Source organism: Triticum aestivum, chromosome 7B (genome assembly GCF_018294505.1).
Source record: "Triticum aestivum cultivar Chinese Spring chromosome 7B, IWGSC CS RefSeq v2.1, whole genome shotgun sequence".
NCBI lineage: Eukaryota > Viridiplantae > Streptophyta > Magnoliopsida > Poales > Poaceae > Triticum > Triticum aestivum.
Window position 1 is genome coordinate 66,504,519 of NC_057813.1, and position 14,791 is coordinate 66,519,309.

The 14,791-nt window shown below is 46.7% G+C and overlaps 2 protein-coding genes across 4 annotated transcripts; both read left to right on the forward strand.

Annotated features, from left to right (window-relative positions):
• The first annotated feature begins 1,210 nt into the window (after positions 1-1,210).
• Positions 1,211-9,432, forward strand: LOC123157436 (pre-mRNA-splicing factor ATP-dependent RNA helicase DEAH10). 3 transcript variants are annotated; one of them, XM_044575721.1, is made up of 14 exons: positions 1,211-1,605; positions 1,758-1,883; positions 2,007-2,215; positions 2,310-2,359; positions 2,530-2,610; positions 3,076-3,292; positions 4,083-4,467; positions 4,725-4,928; positions 5,921-6,081; positions 6,146-6,331; positions 6,845-7,076; positions 8,018-8,220; positions 8,764-8,898; positions 9,029-9,432. In XM_044575721.1, the coding sequence occupies exons 3-14, from the start codon at positions 2,112-2,114 to the stop codon at positions 9,210-9,212; spliced, it is 2,142 nt and encodes a 713-aa protein (XP_044431656.1). In that variant the 5' UTR covers positions 1,211-1,605; positions 1,758-1,883; positions 2,007-2,111; the 3' UTR covers positions 9,213-9,432. The 3 variants fall into 3 exon arrangements, with proteins under 3 accessions (XP_044431656.1, XP_044431657.1, XP_044431658.1); XM_044575722.1 differs by lacking the exon at positions 1,758-1,883; XM_044575723.1 differs by lacking the exon at positions 1,758-1,883 and having other exon boundaries at positions 2,035-2,215.
• A 2,191-nt stretch (positions 9,433-11,623) lies between these two features.
• LOC123157545 (26S proteasome regulatory subunit 7A) lies at positions 11,624-14,702 on the forward strand. Its single transcript, XM_044575830.1, has 7 exons — positions 11,624-11,869; positions 12,216-12,297; positions 12,473-12,564; positions 12,691-12,768; positions 12,854-12,915; positions 13,481-14,202; positions 14,317-14,702. The coding sequence occupies exons 1-7, from the start codon at positions 11,783-11,785 to the stop codon at positions 14,472-14,474; spliced, it is 1,281 nt and encodes a 426-aa protein (XP_044431765.1). The 5' UTR covers positions 11,624-11,782; the 3' UTR covers positions 14,475-14,702.
• Positions 14,703-14,791: the final 89 nt, after the last annotated feature.

The following is a 14,791-nucleotide window of genomic DNA, read 5'->3' on the forward strand; positions in this document are numbered from 1 at the left end:
ATTGAGTTTTTCTTTCTATGTCAGTTGGAAAGGGCAACGGCCATATGAGATTGAAGAGTTCTTGAGATCAATAAGCTGCCTATTAAATCCACCTTAACAGCTAACAGACGCACCCAAGAAACTTGAAATATATTTCTTTGCCACGGGGCAAGATAATAGACTCGGGCTCACAGAAAAAGCTGGCATGCGTGCTAATTTCGGAGCCTCTGCACTGCAATTAGAAATATGCGTGATAAATTATATAATAGTATGCAGTGGTGGAGCTAGACAAAATCTATCCGGGGAGGGGCAAAGACAAAATATGAGTATTGGGGTGAAGCGGGGAGGCTGAAAAAACCTATCCAAGCCTTCCCACAAGGCTTAATTAAGGGTGTGTTTGGTTCAGGGATATGTTAGGGTGGCTGTGGGTATCCCAACCACCTGGCTAGGGATAGCCACTTTTTTTGGATGATAAATGGTTGGCGAGATAGCCATGAATGTGTTCGGTTTAATGGATGAGTGATGGATAAAAATTATAATGATCTTTCCTTATTGAGGTGGCGAGATAAACTGTCATTGCTATTATGCCTTGTTTTTCAAGGGCATGTTTGGTTGTCATCCACACTATGCCACACTTGTGTGCCACAAGTGTGGCATACCACAATTTTTGTGGTGGCCAAAGTGGTCACCACACTTATGGCAAAAGTTAACTAGCAACCGAGTCTATGACAAGTGGGGTATGTGATTGAAAAAATGTGGCATGTCACAACTATGACTGCAACCAAACATTTGCTTCAATTTGCCACACTTGTGACATAAAAATGTGGCAAAATGTGGATGGCAACCAAACATACTCTAAGAAACTACTATGTGCCCACATTAAAGAACTTTTTGGTATGCGAAGGAGGAAACACAACAACCTGCGCTCCTCGTTATCCAAAGCCAACTCTCGCTATTTGTCGTGGCCAGCTCCCCTCTTCTCGGCTGCCACGTCTCGCCATCTTCACGGGCCTAATGCACGCCCACCTCGACGCGCGCCACCGTCACTCAGAGACCCAACAGAGAGGAGACGTGCAAGAGGGGGGAGGGGATTTTTTTTTTATGGTATGAGAGGGGTGAGATTTCTTTTGTCTAGGGGTAATGAGAGGGGCGCAAGAAAAAGTTTGCATCAGACAGGCAGCTAACTAGTTGGGCTTCAGTTCCACTGGCCCATTTGTGCGCTCTTGTCCCGCCGCCTCCCGTCGCCGTCTCCTCCCGCTCCCCCTCGCCCCGCCGCAGCCATCTCCGCCCCCTCACCCCGCCGCCTGCCTTCTCTGCCCGCTCGACCGGCGGTTCCTTCTCGCCCCCGTGGGTTGGCGGTGTGCCTCCTTGGCGGCACTCGACGGAACGTGCCCCGCCCCCCCACCCCCCGTCTGCTCCAAAGCCCGAGAAGTCGACTCCACCCGCCCTAACTTGCCGCCTGGTTCCGTGGCTCGCCGTCGACTCTACCCGCCCCGCCCCTGCCCTGCTCCACCACGCCCAGCCGGCAGCCCGCAGCCGCCCAGACCGCACTCGGCAGTCGACGCCCGGCGCCCGTCGTTGCGCACCTGCAGAAGGCACGCGGCCAGCCGCCCAGCCCGATTTGAGGTACGCTGAGATTTCCGTCTGTTCCCCAATTTCTGTTTACTCATTACTCAGTGCTCGTCGTGCTGCCACCTGCCAGTACTTCTCGTTACGAACTTAGGTTCGCTGTGCTCCTTTGTAAACTCTAATGTATTACTCTACTGAATTCTATCCAGGAATGCTACTACTTACTACTGAATCATATTGAAGAACAGAATGTCAATTAGGACCACATGATTACATATATGTATCAAACGTGGAAGAATGAACACATGCGCATAGTCTTCTTTGAACTTTTCTAGGTATTTAGGCTCTTCTTAATGCAAAATCAAGACTTATTGAGAATTTTCCATATGTTCGTAAGATCATATCGATCAATTTCTATTGTGTTTTTGGCATGTCATATTTATTGTAATTTCTTTTAGGGTGGACCACCCTGTTTCAAAATCATAGACCCGCCACCGCCGAGGCCCTACCCTTCCTCCTCCCCGTCGCCGGCGCAGAAAAAAAATCCGGCGAGCTAGCACTGCATGCCTGCCGTGGCGAGCTTCAGGGCCCGGGCGTCTGCGCCAGCACCAGAGATGCCGTCCTTCTCTTCTGGCGCTTCTCCGCAGAAGCAGCAGCATAACGCGCGGTGCCAACCCTTACCACCCTCGCCCCAATTTTGTTTCGTTTGTTTGGTCTATTTGCTTGGGGGACTGAGCATATGCTTTTGTTGGGTTCAACAGGAGGAAGCAGCTGATTCGTCAGCAGAGGAAGTCGCTTCCCATCGCGTCAGGTGGGTTTGCATGCCAAATGTTTGATTCCCTTCCGCCCTGGTGTTTTTGGCTTTAGTAAGAGACACTATTTGTTGTTGTTGATGAGCATTGTTCAGCCGTTATTGAAGAAACATCATATAGTTGTCAATAAATTTGTTACATGACTTGGTGGTGGTGATTGTGGTTGCAGTGGAGAAAAGACTTGTGGATGAGGTGAGGAAGAATGACACGCTGATTGTTGTCGGCGAGACCGGTAGTGGCAAAACGACTCGTAAGTGTTTCACTGCACTCTTTTCCCCTTCCATTGCTCATTGTTTCTTGGGTCAAGCAATTTCTGAAAGACTGTAGCTCTGTGATGAATGTGATTATTGTTTGTCCATTTATGGAATTGATGTTGTTATTTGTTAGTCTGGTACTGCCTCCGTTCGGAAATAAGTGGCGTGGTTTTAGTTCAAATTTAACTCATACGTCATGATTTAAGAGTAGGAGTGTGACTGAAGGAATATTTCATAAAAACGAAATGAGGTCCCTATGCTTGACAACCTCATTTTTTCTTTGTGCCGTAGCGTTTCTATCTTACCGAAATTATTATTATGAATTGCTTGACCAGCATGGACTATATTTGCTTATGTGGTTTCTTTTGAGGAGCATTCTTTATCATTTATTGAAGAATAACCATATGGCTGTCAAGTATTTTGTTACAAAATCATACTCTTTCTTTTGTTTTGCTACGCAGAATTGCCACAGTTTTTGTATGATGGTGGGTTTTGTCAGGATGGAAAAGTCATTGGCATCACTCAGCCTCGAAGAGTTGCAGCTGTGACAGTAGCAAAGCGTGTCGCCGAGGAATGCAATGATCAGTTGGGCAGAAAGGTTGGATACTCTATAAGATTTGATGATTCCACATCTAATGCAACAAGGATTAAGTACATGACCGATGGTTTGCTTCTAAGGTAATTTTCTCAACCATATTGTCTATTGTTTGATTATCTATGATCTATTATTCTGTTTTATGCTAGCTCCCTGTGTCCATCTGATATTTTACCCACTTTGTTGCCTGCTGTTTGATTCTTTTCTGTAGTGTTTTGCGTAACTGTTGATTTAATGCTGTATGCTCCTATAGAGAATTGTTTCAATTTTTGAAGGGTTACATCATGCAATTCTCTTACCATGTGTGTAGTAGCACTTACCAGCATGATGGCTATGCCCTTGTAATGCTGTTCAAATGATATATGAATAAGTCATTTATGAGTTAAAATCGGAGGAATGAAGGAAGAAAATAGGTAGAACAAACACTTCTTTATCTTTCTCGAGATGGGTGATGTTCTAGATCTACCAGTATTGTATTCAAGCTTTCTCTCTGTTTCAGTCATTTGTGACAGTAGTCATCTCTACGTGTGCATGGACCTGAGACTGGCAACATAGTCTATTTCTCTCACAAAAGAAAGCCCATATATCATTTTATTTGCTTCGGAGTTGTATATTGCATTATTTTCCTCCACTGCAAATTTTATTGTTGTGTTCTTTGTTTTTGAGATGGTTTCTATTGAAAAACCGTTGACCAATTCATTGTTTCAGCTGTATCTTGCCATGTTATAGATGGCTGAATGCGTGGTTCATCTCTTTCTATCTCTTTTTTGTCTGATCTGTGAATTTACTTTTGTGATAGAAGAATTGCTTTCACTTTTGTGATAGAAGAATTGCTTTCACTTTTGTAATAGAAGAATTGCTTTTCATTTTCAGGGAAGCCCTTTTGGATCCACTCTTGTCTAAGTATAGTGTTATAGTTGTTGACGAGGCCCACGAAAGAACCGTCCATACCGATGTATTGCTGGGTTTGTTGAAAAAAGTGCAGCATTCCCGATGTCTTCATGCGAATAAAAATGGAAAGATTTCTGGCAGACCAGATCACTCTCAATCTTCTACCTTGAAGGCATGCCAGGGAATAAAGATTGCACCTCTAAAGCTGATTATTATGTCTGCTAGTCTGGATGCCAAGTGTTTTTCTGATTATTTTGGTGGCGCTAAAGCTGTACATATTCAAGGACGGCAATACCCCGTCGACACACTGTATACTTATCAGCCTGAGTCGGATTATCTAGATGCTACACTAGTTACGATCTTTCAGGTGAGCATCACCCTATTTGCATGGAAGATGTGGATGGATTGGGGAGGAGGAAAGAAAATTGGAGTCTATATAGAAACTTAAAAAGCGTTTTTGAAAGAAAAAGGCTTCCTTCAGAAACCAGGATAAGAGAATGTATCTTGTCTGGGCCTAAATTTAGTAGTATCTTCTAATTAGCAGAGCCTATTGTTTCAACTGTGACTTAATGTAGCCAGCCCTCTTTGATTATGAACTTCATGTTTGGATGTTTGCTTTCTTAGATCCATTTGGAGGAAGGACCTGGAGACATTCTTGCATTTTTAACTGGTCAAGAGGAGATTGAATCACTAGAGAGGCTTATTCAAGAGCGTGCTCGTCAATTTCCAGCAGATAGTAGCAAGATATGGATTACACCTATCTACTCATCTCTTCCATCAGAACAGCAAATGAATGCATTTAAGCCAGCACCATCTGGAGCCCGGAAGGTGAATCTTTATGCTCTTTTAATGCTTACTTTTCCTTTCTTCCACTTCCAACATATTTATATGACAAATACTTTAGTTGCTGCTCTTTATATCTGTTGTAGTGCTCTGTTACTTACGTTTGGTTGAGAGTTACACTTCTGTACACAACTACTTATGTTATTGCTAATAAAAAACCCACATTATATTAGTCTGCAGTTGCAAAAAAAGAGGGTTGAGGGGGCAGTTAATTAGTTCTCTGCTAGACATGGAAACAAATTATGCCCATCGAGCCGGCCTCGGCTGAGGACACTTTAGAAGATTGGTGGCTGGCCAAACACAAACAGGCTCCGAAGCAGTGGTGCAAGGACCTGGATTCCATGGTTACTCTGCTAATTTGGTTCGTTTGGCACAAGAAAACCATGATTTATGCGCAGTGACTATGTTCATGAAGGTGGAGACGCAGCGTTGGCGGAGTGCCTACAGCCTACAACTCCTGGTTGCACAAGCCACAGTGGGAGTAGGCTTTTGTTTGTGTTTTCTGTGCTGTTGGCTTTTGACAGGCACTTAGTACCTCCCCTCCCTCCCTTTCTGCCACTATTTTTTTTGGATGCTCCCTACCTTTTTTCCTGCTTTCCATCTCATTTCTCTGGTCCTACCTTTTTTTGCGAGGCCTCTGGCCTACCTTGTACCGTACCGTGATGCTTAGTGACTTGTTTATAGGTTCTGTGAGCAGAGCCTCATTTTTGCTCGACCTGGTTTTGTCACACTTGGTGCTGGTGTGTAGCCAACAGCCTATTACTTTTTTAGGTAGCCTTGATTTCTCGCCCTATGTTTTCCTGTATTCCTGCACCATGCAACATCTGTTGCATCTGCATCTCCAAATTCGACCTTTTGCAAGGTTCATTGGCAATGCATTTTCTTGTTATCATTTTCCATAATTTCATTTCACTAAACATGACTCGTGTAGTATGCAAGGCTTGGAGCATTTTGCTAATGTCCAGTTTGTCTGTCAGGTAGTTCTAGCAACGAATATTGCAGAGACTTCTGTAACAATACCTGGTATTAAATATGTTATTGATCCTGGTATGGTCAAAGCACGCGCCTACAATCCTGTAACTGGAATGGAGTCCCTAATCATCATCCCTGTCTCTAAAGCACAGGCTCTTCAAAGGAGGTAGAAATTTTCAAGCAAATATAATTTTTGTGTGCTTTCTCTTACCTTTTTATTCTACCCTCAGTGGCCGTGCTGGACGTGAGGGGCCAGGGAAGTGCTTTCGGTTGTTCCAAGAATGCGAGTTTGATAAATTGGCAGAATCGACCATTCCTGAGATTAAACGATGTAACCTCGCAAATGTTGTACTACAGCTCAAAGCTCTTGGGATTGATGACATCATAGGTTTCGATTTTATGGAGAAACCATCAAGGTGAGTTTTCGTACTTCTGTTTTCTTATTCCTGCTCACGTGTAAAAGAAAATGTTGCCCCCTATCTGATTACAGTACGTATCATGCAAAAAGTGCAGTCAACATGGCAAAAGATAAACTCAAAATTACTCGTATGAAATTTATCTGGCAATGTGTGAGCTTGATGTTTTGTTTAATGTGCGCTGCTATGCTTAATTATATGTTAGACAATTGCTGCCTATGCAGAACTCAAATATCATAGCGCTGAGAAGATACACACTAGTAATTTCACTTGTCATACTGTATTTGAAATATTTCATTATTTGCGACAATGATCCCAGCCTGCTTAAATTTTGCTGCTAAAGCAAACTTCTGTCTGAACTTGTTAAGTTGTTACAAACCTTATGATGAATGCATTCACTGAAAACTTCAACGTTATTCTTTATAAGCTTTGCAGAAATCTCTAGTATAAGCTGAATAGCAAGTTGCTTTGTATGGACATCAAGTTTTGCTAATTGTGCCAAACCTACTGCAGGACGTCCATTTTGAAATCATTGGAGCAGTTGATTTTACTAGGAGCTTTGACTGATGATTATAAGCTGTCAGATCCAGTGGGTAAACAGATGGCTAGGCTGCCTTTAGATCCCATGTACTCCAAGGCATTGATAGTGTCGAACGAATTCAAGTGCTTGGAAGAAATGTTGATTGTTGTTTCTATGCTTTCAGTGGAGTCAATTTTCTTCACCCCACGTGAGAAGTTGGAAGAGGTATTCTCATGAGTCCCCAGAAACTGGTTTGATATATGTTCCACAATAGGTTTTTACTGGACATTATGTAGCTATAAGACCATTGGATGTATTTTTGAGACATAATGCAAGACCAGGGAGGCAGGGAGGGTTGAAAAACCAGCGGGAACTGGATCATTACCCGTTTTCCTGTCCTGGATGAACAGTATACTGATGGCTTTTGTTTTGTTTCGGATTATTTTGTATTGATTTGAATAGTATTTGTGATCACATGTTGTTTGAAGTTGAAAATGCTAGAAAGTTTTGAATAAAATTGGGGAATGGGCTTTGGGTCCAGCCATGAGTAGTTACCATCTTATGTAGTGGGTCTCGGATTTAGTTTACTTTTATAAATGGAGTTATCACCCTGGTGTGTGGCACTGCATGCTTTTCAGGTTCTTGATAAACTGGCGATCATTGATTAATTGCCAAGAATATATTTTCCGAAAACACAGCCTAAATCTCATCGAATGTTCATGTAGTTATAAGTATTTAACTTCTGAGAAACTGGTGTTTACATTTTTCCTGCAACACTTGCTCTCATTATCTCTATGGACTTGGGTTTCCCTGTGGCTAGAAAGACTAGCATTCATTGCTTCCATTATTAAGTCCCCAGAGTGCAAAATTTATTGGTGCCGAAGTATTTTGTAATGGTGATTGAATCATTTTCATAGTTATGTGGTGGAATCATATACTGTTTTATTGATGTCTGTATTGAAGTACCTTTAGGCTACCACCAAAATGGTACCTTTAGCCTCTACCTTATGATTTTCCATTTGCACGCCAAAGAGGAATTCTAAGGTTCAAATTGTATTTGGTTGGGTTCTTCCCCTGTTACCACCAATTAATAGTGCACTTGTCTCTTTCTTGAGGAATTACAAGTGTGTTTATTCATTGATCCTTTTACCTCAACCCATTTTCAGGCAAGAGCTGCTAGGAAGAGTTTTGAAAGCTCTGAAGGAGACCATATAACTTTGGTGAATGTATATCGAGCTGCCGCAGAATGCTTGGAGAAGAGCAAAAACGCAAATGCCAAAGAAAAAACAATGGAAAAGGCTTTGAACAGATGGTGCTTTGAGAACTTCATCAATTACCGCTCTCTAAGACATGCTCGTGATGTTCACAGGTTAGTTATTACAATATTGTTGAAGGCTTGAATTGTTGGATCTGATTAGATGCATTCTCTTAAATGATGAAATGGAAAATACTATGGGTGCCGTGGGCTTTTGAGTGATAGTTATTCTTACTGTTGAACTGGGAGTATATTCTCTGCTTTTTGTCAACTGCGTAAGCTCTTTGGTGAACCGGTTAGTGCATGAAACTCAAACATGTTATTAGAACAAGAGATTTCGAGTCAGAGACCCCTGCTAACGAATTTTAATTAAAAAAATTGCACCCAGCTTGAGCACAATGGCCTTTTAGAATGTTGTTTCACAGTGCTGCAATCAGCTCAAGCGTGCCATGTATTTGTAGTGTCAGCAGTCAAAATATCTGCCGGCAATTCTTTCTGTTGAATTTCTATCGCCATTTGTCCTTGGACCACGAGCAAAGATTTAATAAGAGCTAAACCAAATACATATAGTCGTCCAAAATCTGGGAAATGTTTCCAGTTGAATAGGGATTTCAGATGACACATTGAGCTGACATGGAGACTTTCTGTGTGGTGCAGCCAAATCCAGGGCCATGTCCAACAAATGGGGCTTAACCTGTCATCGTGTGGAGACGACATGGTCCAGTTTCGGAGGTGCCTCACTGCCGCCTTCTTCCTGAACGCGGCGATGCGACAGCCAGATGGATCATTCAGGTACTGCTCTGATTTCATTCATTGCGTCTCTGCCACGCTATCTCTCCGACATGTTCCGGAGTAGCATGTATGCTTGATAGTTTTATCTCTCTCAAAAGCTCATGGCTTGGTGCGTTGTTGATTTTGGCAGGGCGCTGGCGACGGGGCAGAGCGTGCAGATGCACCCTTCGTCGGTGCTGTTCCGGACCAAGCCGGACTGCGTCGTCTTCAACGAGCTGGTCCGGACGACACAGAACTACGTCAAGAACCTCACCCGCATCGACCCGCTGTGGCTGGCCGAGCTCGCCCCGCAGTACTACGCCACCGAAGACTAGTTTTTCTTCTTTAGCCGTAGTTCCTTGTAAGTTGCAAACGACGACATGTAGTGGCAACCTGACGATAACGCATGATCGGAATGCCAAATGAGGTCGACGCCTGGCCGCTGTAAGGTGGGAAAAATCTTACTACTACATGGTTTTTATTGTCTTTGCAGTTATCAGCCAAACTGGGTGAGACCGTGAGTCGCCACTATGAATGCAGTAAATTCGAAGAAAATATTACTCCCTCCGTCCCATAATGTAAAACGTTTTTTGACACTATACTAGTGTCAAAAAGCGTCTTACATTATGGGACGGAGGGAGTAGAAAAAAAACTGGTGGACCATTCTACTCGTGTATGAAGCTTCACAAGATAATGACACCCATGGCATTCTGGGCAAAAATGAAGAATCAGAGCTATATTCAAAAACTGCTACTGTTTGAAGGGATCGTAATTTTCTTCACTGGAGAATACCCCGGTGTCATTCCTTCTAGAAATTTCATACACGAGTAGAGTGGTCGACCAAGTTTGATATCCCAAGATTTCAATTCTTCCCTAGTTTTTTTGAATCCACTATTCACGCAATTCTTCCCTAGTTTTTTTGAATCCACTATTCACGTGAGTGCGCATGGAACCATGCCCACCTCTGGATTTTCATCTAAACAAAAGTGAACCACAAAGATAAGAGCAACTCCAATGGGGCGACCCATTTCGTCCGTCCGCGTCCGTTTGGGTCGGCGCGGACAAAAGTGGCGGCCCAACGCGCCGACCCAAACTCAAATCGTGTCCGCTTGGCGTCCGGGTCGACCCATTTCCGGTTCAAAATTGCGCCTGGAATGCGTCGGCGCGGACGCGAAGCGGACGCGCCGCACGTCTCCTCGCCGTCAGCCGCGTCCCCACCTGGCGGCCACCCAACCGTCACCGGTCGTCTTATTTATGACGACCACCGACAGCGGACCCACGCGTCAGCCAGTGCGCACGTCCTTTTTTAACCACGCGTGCGGCGGGGTCGGCCTCATCTACTTCTCCCGTCCACATCTGGCCCCCAACCACTCCCTTTGCTTCCTCGCCGGTGACCGCAAACCCTAGCGCGCCCATGGGCCTCTTCGGCAGCAGCAAGGGCAAGGGCAAGGGCATCCCCGGCGCCTCGTTATCTAGTGCTTCCCCTCCCCCTCCACCGCTGGCGCGTTTCCGCACTGAACGCCGGCACCCGCACATCCCGGTGCACCAAGCGCGGTGGCACTGGGAGTACAGGCAACCCCTCCCCTACCCCGACGTGACGCTGCCGCACCATTGGCATTTGGATCCAAACCGGATCCCGGTGCCGGCGGTTCCACAGACCCAGCGGGCGTACGACGACGAGGTGCGCCGGCACCGCGCGCTGCTCACGCCGAAGCAGCGTCGGCTGCCCGAGTACGCCGCCGACTCTCCCAACTGGGAGGCTTGGTTCGCCCTCGAACACGAGGAGCAACGACGCTCGGGTGTCGACGTCGTCCCGCCGCCGTTCCACCGCCGCCCCCGGAGGTAGAGTCGGAGGACATGGAGGCCGAGGCGGAGTACCAGGCCGCCCTCGAGGAGGCCCTGCATCACGCGCTGGAGGCTAGCCGCATCGACGAGGACGCGCATTGGGATGAGCTAGAGCAAGCCCTTGCCCTGTCGGCGGCGGGGGACTCCGTCCACACCCTGCTCTTCGTGCCGCCGCCTCCACCGTCGCCGCCCGTCCAGCCCAAGCCGGAGCCGGAGCCGTCACGTAAGCGCTCCCCGCCTCCACCCACTTGGCCGGAGGAGGCCTACTCGTGGACGGGCCAGTACCGCTAGTGGGTTAGCGCGCCTTCCGTCCACTTCGCCGCCACGCCGGAGGAGGAGGCGGCCCACCTCGAGCGATGGAAGGAGCACTGGCTCCGCCAGGAGCGGGCCGACGGCGAGGAGCAGATGCGCTACGAGGCCATGCTCCAACGCGACGCGGAGGCGCTCCGGCTCGAGAAGGAGGAGGAGGAGCGCGCGTGGCTTGCCGCAATGCCGCCGCCCCAGCAGACGCCGGAGGAGGCTGCCCTGGCAGCGTACCAGGCGGCGTTCGGGTGGGCTGGCCCTGCTCCGGTCTTCATCGACCTCACCGACGATGGCGGCGTCGAGGGCAAGGGCAAGGGCAAGGCCGACGACGTCTAGAACAGCGTGCGGGGCGGCAGCAGGCAGACGCAGACTTTTTTTTTTAATGTTTATTAGATTTAGGTGGACTTTGGCCGGCGTTTGACCGGCCACTTTATGTTTAATTATGTTTATTTATATTTATTTGTGTTTATTTCGTGCAATCTGTTTTTTTTCCATCCCGACACATTTGAGTCGGCCTTCCCGTTGGGCGGTGAAGCCGATTCATTTTAAAATGCGGACGCGCACGTCCGCCTGGCCGACCCAAAACGGACACGTGACCGTGGCTTGCCTAAGAGGAAAGGGACTCGGATCGGAGGAGAAAGGAAAAACGAGTCATATATACAGGAGCAGGCACGAAAGAGAGACACATCTCGCTCGCTCTCGCCGCCAGTCCCCGCCACCGCTCGCCGTCGCCGTCGCCGGAGGAGGTGCAGGAGCCATGGCGCCGGAGCCAGAGGACGACTTCCTGAACGAGAAGAACCCGAGGCCGCTCGACGAGGACGACATCGCCCTCCTCAAGACCTACGTAAGCGCCTCCCTCCCCCCGCACCGGATCGATCCGCCCCGTGCGTCTAGGCCGGAGCTCTCCGCCGCCCGGGCTTGCTCGGGGCTAGTGATTCGTGCTCCGCGTAGATCTAGCCATCTAGGGTTTTCAGCTTGTGTCGCATGTATGTATTTGGGGGAAACTATTGGCCGCATAGTTCGTGTCGTTACGATTTTTGTGTGGGGAATTAGGGTTTTTGACGCCGGAGAAGAATGCTTGGTTTGGATTCTCGTGTTCGACAGCGAGGCATATGCCGTGTTGCTGAATTGCAGCATCTCGATTTGGGTGGAATTTTCTAATTCTGGATGGACGGCTTTCTGTTGAACAGGGGCTTGGGCCGTACTCGAACAGCATCAAGAAGGTCGAGAAGGAGATAAAGGAGATGGCCAAGAAGATAAACGACCTGTGCGGTACGTGCACATTGATGTCCTCTGACCACCCCTTATTTCTGGGACTAGGATTCAAGTTGTCACCAGTTTTGGCTAGTCTGATCGGTGGCTGTACTGGTTTATCAGTTTGAAGTGCCTGTGCTATTCCACCTTGTTGTGTTCCATCTAGCTCATTTCACGTTTGATTTGATTGCAGGGATAAAGGAGTCTGATACTGGGTTGGCTCCACCAAGTCAGTGGGATCTTGTATCAGATAAACAGATGATGCAAGAGGAGCAGCCACTGCAGGTGAATTAGCCTGATGTCCGCCTTAACCTTCCGCAGAATGCATAGAATTAGTGGTTTTGTTGTGACCTTTGTGCTTTATCATATTCTCCATGGTGAATTAATAGTCAATTAAATTCTGTTATGAAGGTCGCTCGATGCACGAAGATCATAAGTCCAAATACTGATGATGCCAAATATGTCATCAACGTCAAGCAAATCGCAAAGGTATGTCAGCATTGTACCATCTTAGGCCAAATCATATCTTCTGGAGGTTGAATATTGATGATGACTATTTTGGGGGATATTGCAGTTTGTGGTTGGCTTAGGGGACAAAGTTTCCCCCACTGATATCGAGGAAGGAATGAGAGTTGGGTAAGTTGTCTGTTCTCTCTAATGAGTATATAACATCTTCCATTTGGCTGCTCTCGAAAAGCTTTTTGTACCTGATTTATGCTTCGTGTCAACACTTTCAGTTAGAGAGCTCGCAAAAAAAGAACACTTTCAGTTAGAGTGTAGAAGGGCGAACTCCTTTTTAATAGAAATCTAGAGTTAAGTTGTCAATAGCAATGGTTTTGAGTGGTAAGCCACATCGCTGATGTGCAATAGCGGACTGGGTACTAGTACTACCAAAGAAGCATCTTAATATAACCCTTCAATTGAGCTGTGGCTATCGCCTACTAATATGAATAGCAATTAGCACTAGGATTTGGCACAATGTAAATAAGCAACAGATGCTGCAGTTTTATTGCTGCAAGGGTTCATATTATGTTTTGTTTACAGCAAGGGTTCATATTATTGTTGTGCTTTATGCTCGTTCTATTCCTATCGGTTCATATATAGGGTCACCAAAATTTGTTGCATAAAACATCTTATTGTGCTTTACTTGTTCTTGAATGAGTTGCATTATATGTTGATTCTCCCCTTATGTATTATGCAGGGTTGATCGAAACAAATACCAGATTCAAATTCCTTTACCGCCCAAGATTGATCCAAGTGTTACAATGATGACAGTTGAAGAAAAGCCGGATGTGACATATAATGATGTTGGTGGCTGCAAGGAGCAGATTGAGAAGATGCGGGAGGTTGTGGAGCTTCCTATGCTTCACCCCGAGAAGTTCGTCAAGCTGGGTATTGATCCTCCAAAGGGAGTACTTTGCTATGGTCCTCCAGGAACTGGAAAGACTCTTCTTGCCAGGGCAGTGGCCAATCGGACCGATGCTTGTTTTATCCGCGTGATAGGCAGTGAGTTGGTCCAGAAGTATGTTGGTGAAGGGGCCCGGATGGTTCGTGAGCTCTTCCAGATGGCTCGGTCAAAGAAGGCATGCATTGTCTTCTTTGATGAGGTTGATGCCATTGGTGGTGCTCGGTTTGACGACGGCGCTGGGGGTGACAACGAGGTCCAGCGCACCATGCTCGAGATTGTCAATCAGCTCGATGGGTTTGATGCGAGAGGAAACATCAAGGTCCTCATGGCCACCAACAGGCCTGATACATTGGATCCGGCACTGTTGCGTCCTGGGCGGCTGGACAGGAAGGTTGAGTTTGGCTTGCCAGACCTGGAGGGCCGCACCCAGATCTTCAAGATCCACACCCGCGCGATGAACTGTGAGCGGGACATCCGGTTTGAGCTGCTGGCTCGCCTCTGCCCCAACTCCACTGGTAAGAGTCTAGTATTTTGGCATGACACGGCTCACATGATCTGACCACATGCCTTGTGTCATGAGCAACAGTCTTCTCATGTATCCATGTCTGACTCTTTGTGTGTTGCAACAGGCGCTGATATCCGGAGCGTGTGCACAGAGGCGGGAATGTACGCCATCCGTGCGCGCAGGAAGACCGTCACGGAGAAGGACTTCCTTGATGCTGTCAACAAGGTCATCAAGGGTTACCAAAAGTTTAGCGCCACCCCGAAGTATATGGTGTATAATTAGATAGCGCGACGTTAGCTCCCTGTGTGTGTGCCACTCGGGCCCTCTTCTACGGGATTGTTGTTTGTTGCTGCCTTCTTTCCTTGTCCAATAGAAACTTTTGAGGCGTTTTCTGCATCACATGTTACTGTGGATTGTACCTTCAGAATGTTGAAGTGTCAAACTGGAAGGAAGGATGATGATGATGATGATGATGATGATGCCATTTTCTTCTCTCGCATGAACGTTTGAGTTGTTTCCTGCATCGCGTATATTACTTTAATTTTATGTTATGTTGCTCTCATGCTACATTTGTGACCTTTTCTTGCACAGCGCAGCCG

Excerpts from the sequence above, each read along its gene's own strand:
- LOC123157436 (XM_044575721.1), top strand. The coding sequence starts at position 2,112 with ATGCCTGCCGTGGCGAGCTTCAGGGCCCGGGCGTCTGCGCCAGCACCA. Across the intron at positions 2,611-3,075 it reads CGGTAGTGGCAAAACGACTC|AATTGCCACAGTTTTTGTAT; the intron begins GTAAGTGTTTCA and ends TTTGCTACGCAG. Across the intron at positions 8,221-8,763 it reads CATGCTCGTGATGTTCACAG|CCAAATCCAGGGCCATGTCC; the intron begins GTTAGTTATTAC and ends TGTGTGGTGCAG.
- LOC123157545 (XM_044575830.1), top strand. The coding sequence starts at position 11,783 with ATGGCGCCGGAGCCAGAGGACGACTTCCTGAACGAGAAGAACCCGAGG. Across the intron at positions 12,298-12,472 it reads GAAGATAAACGACCTGTGCG|GGATAAAGGAGTCTGATACT; the intron begins GTACGTGCACAT and ends ATTTGATTGCAG. Across the intron at positions 12,565-12,690 it reads AAGAGGAGCAGCCACTGCAG|GTCGCTCGATGCACGAAGAT; the intron begins GTGAATTAGCCT and ends TCTGTTATGAAG.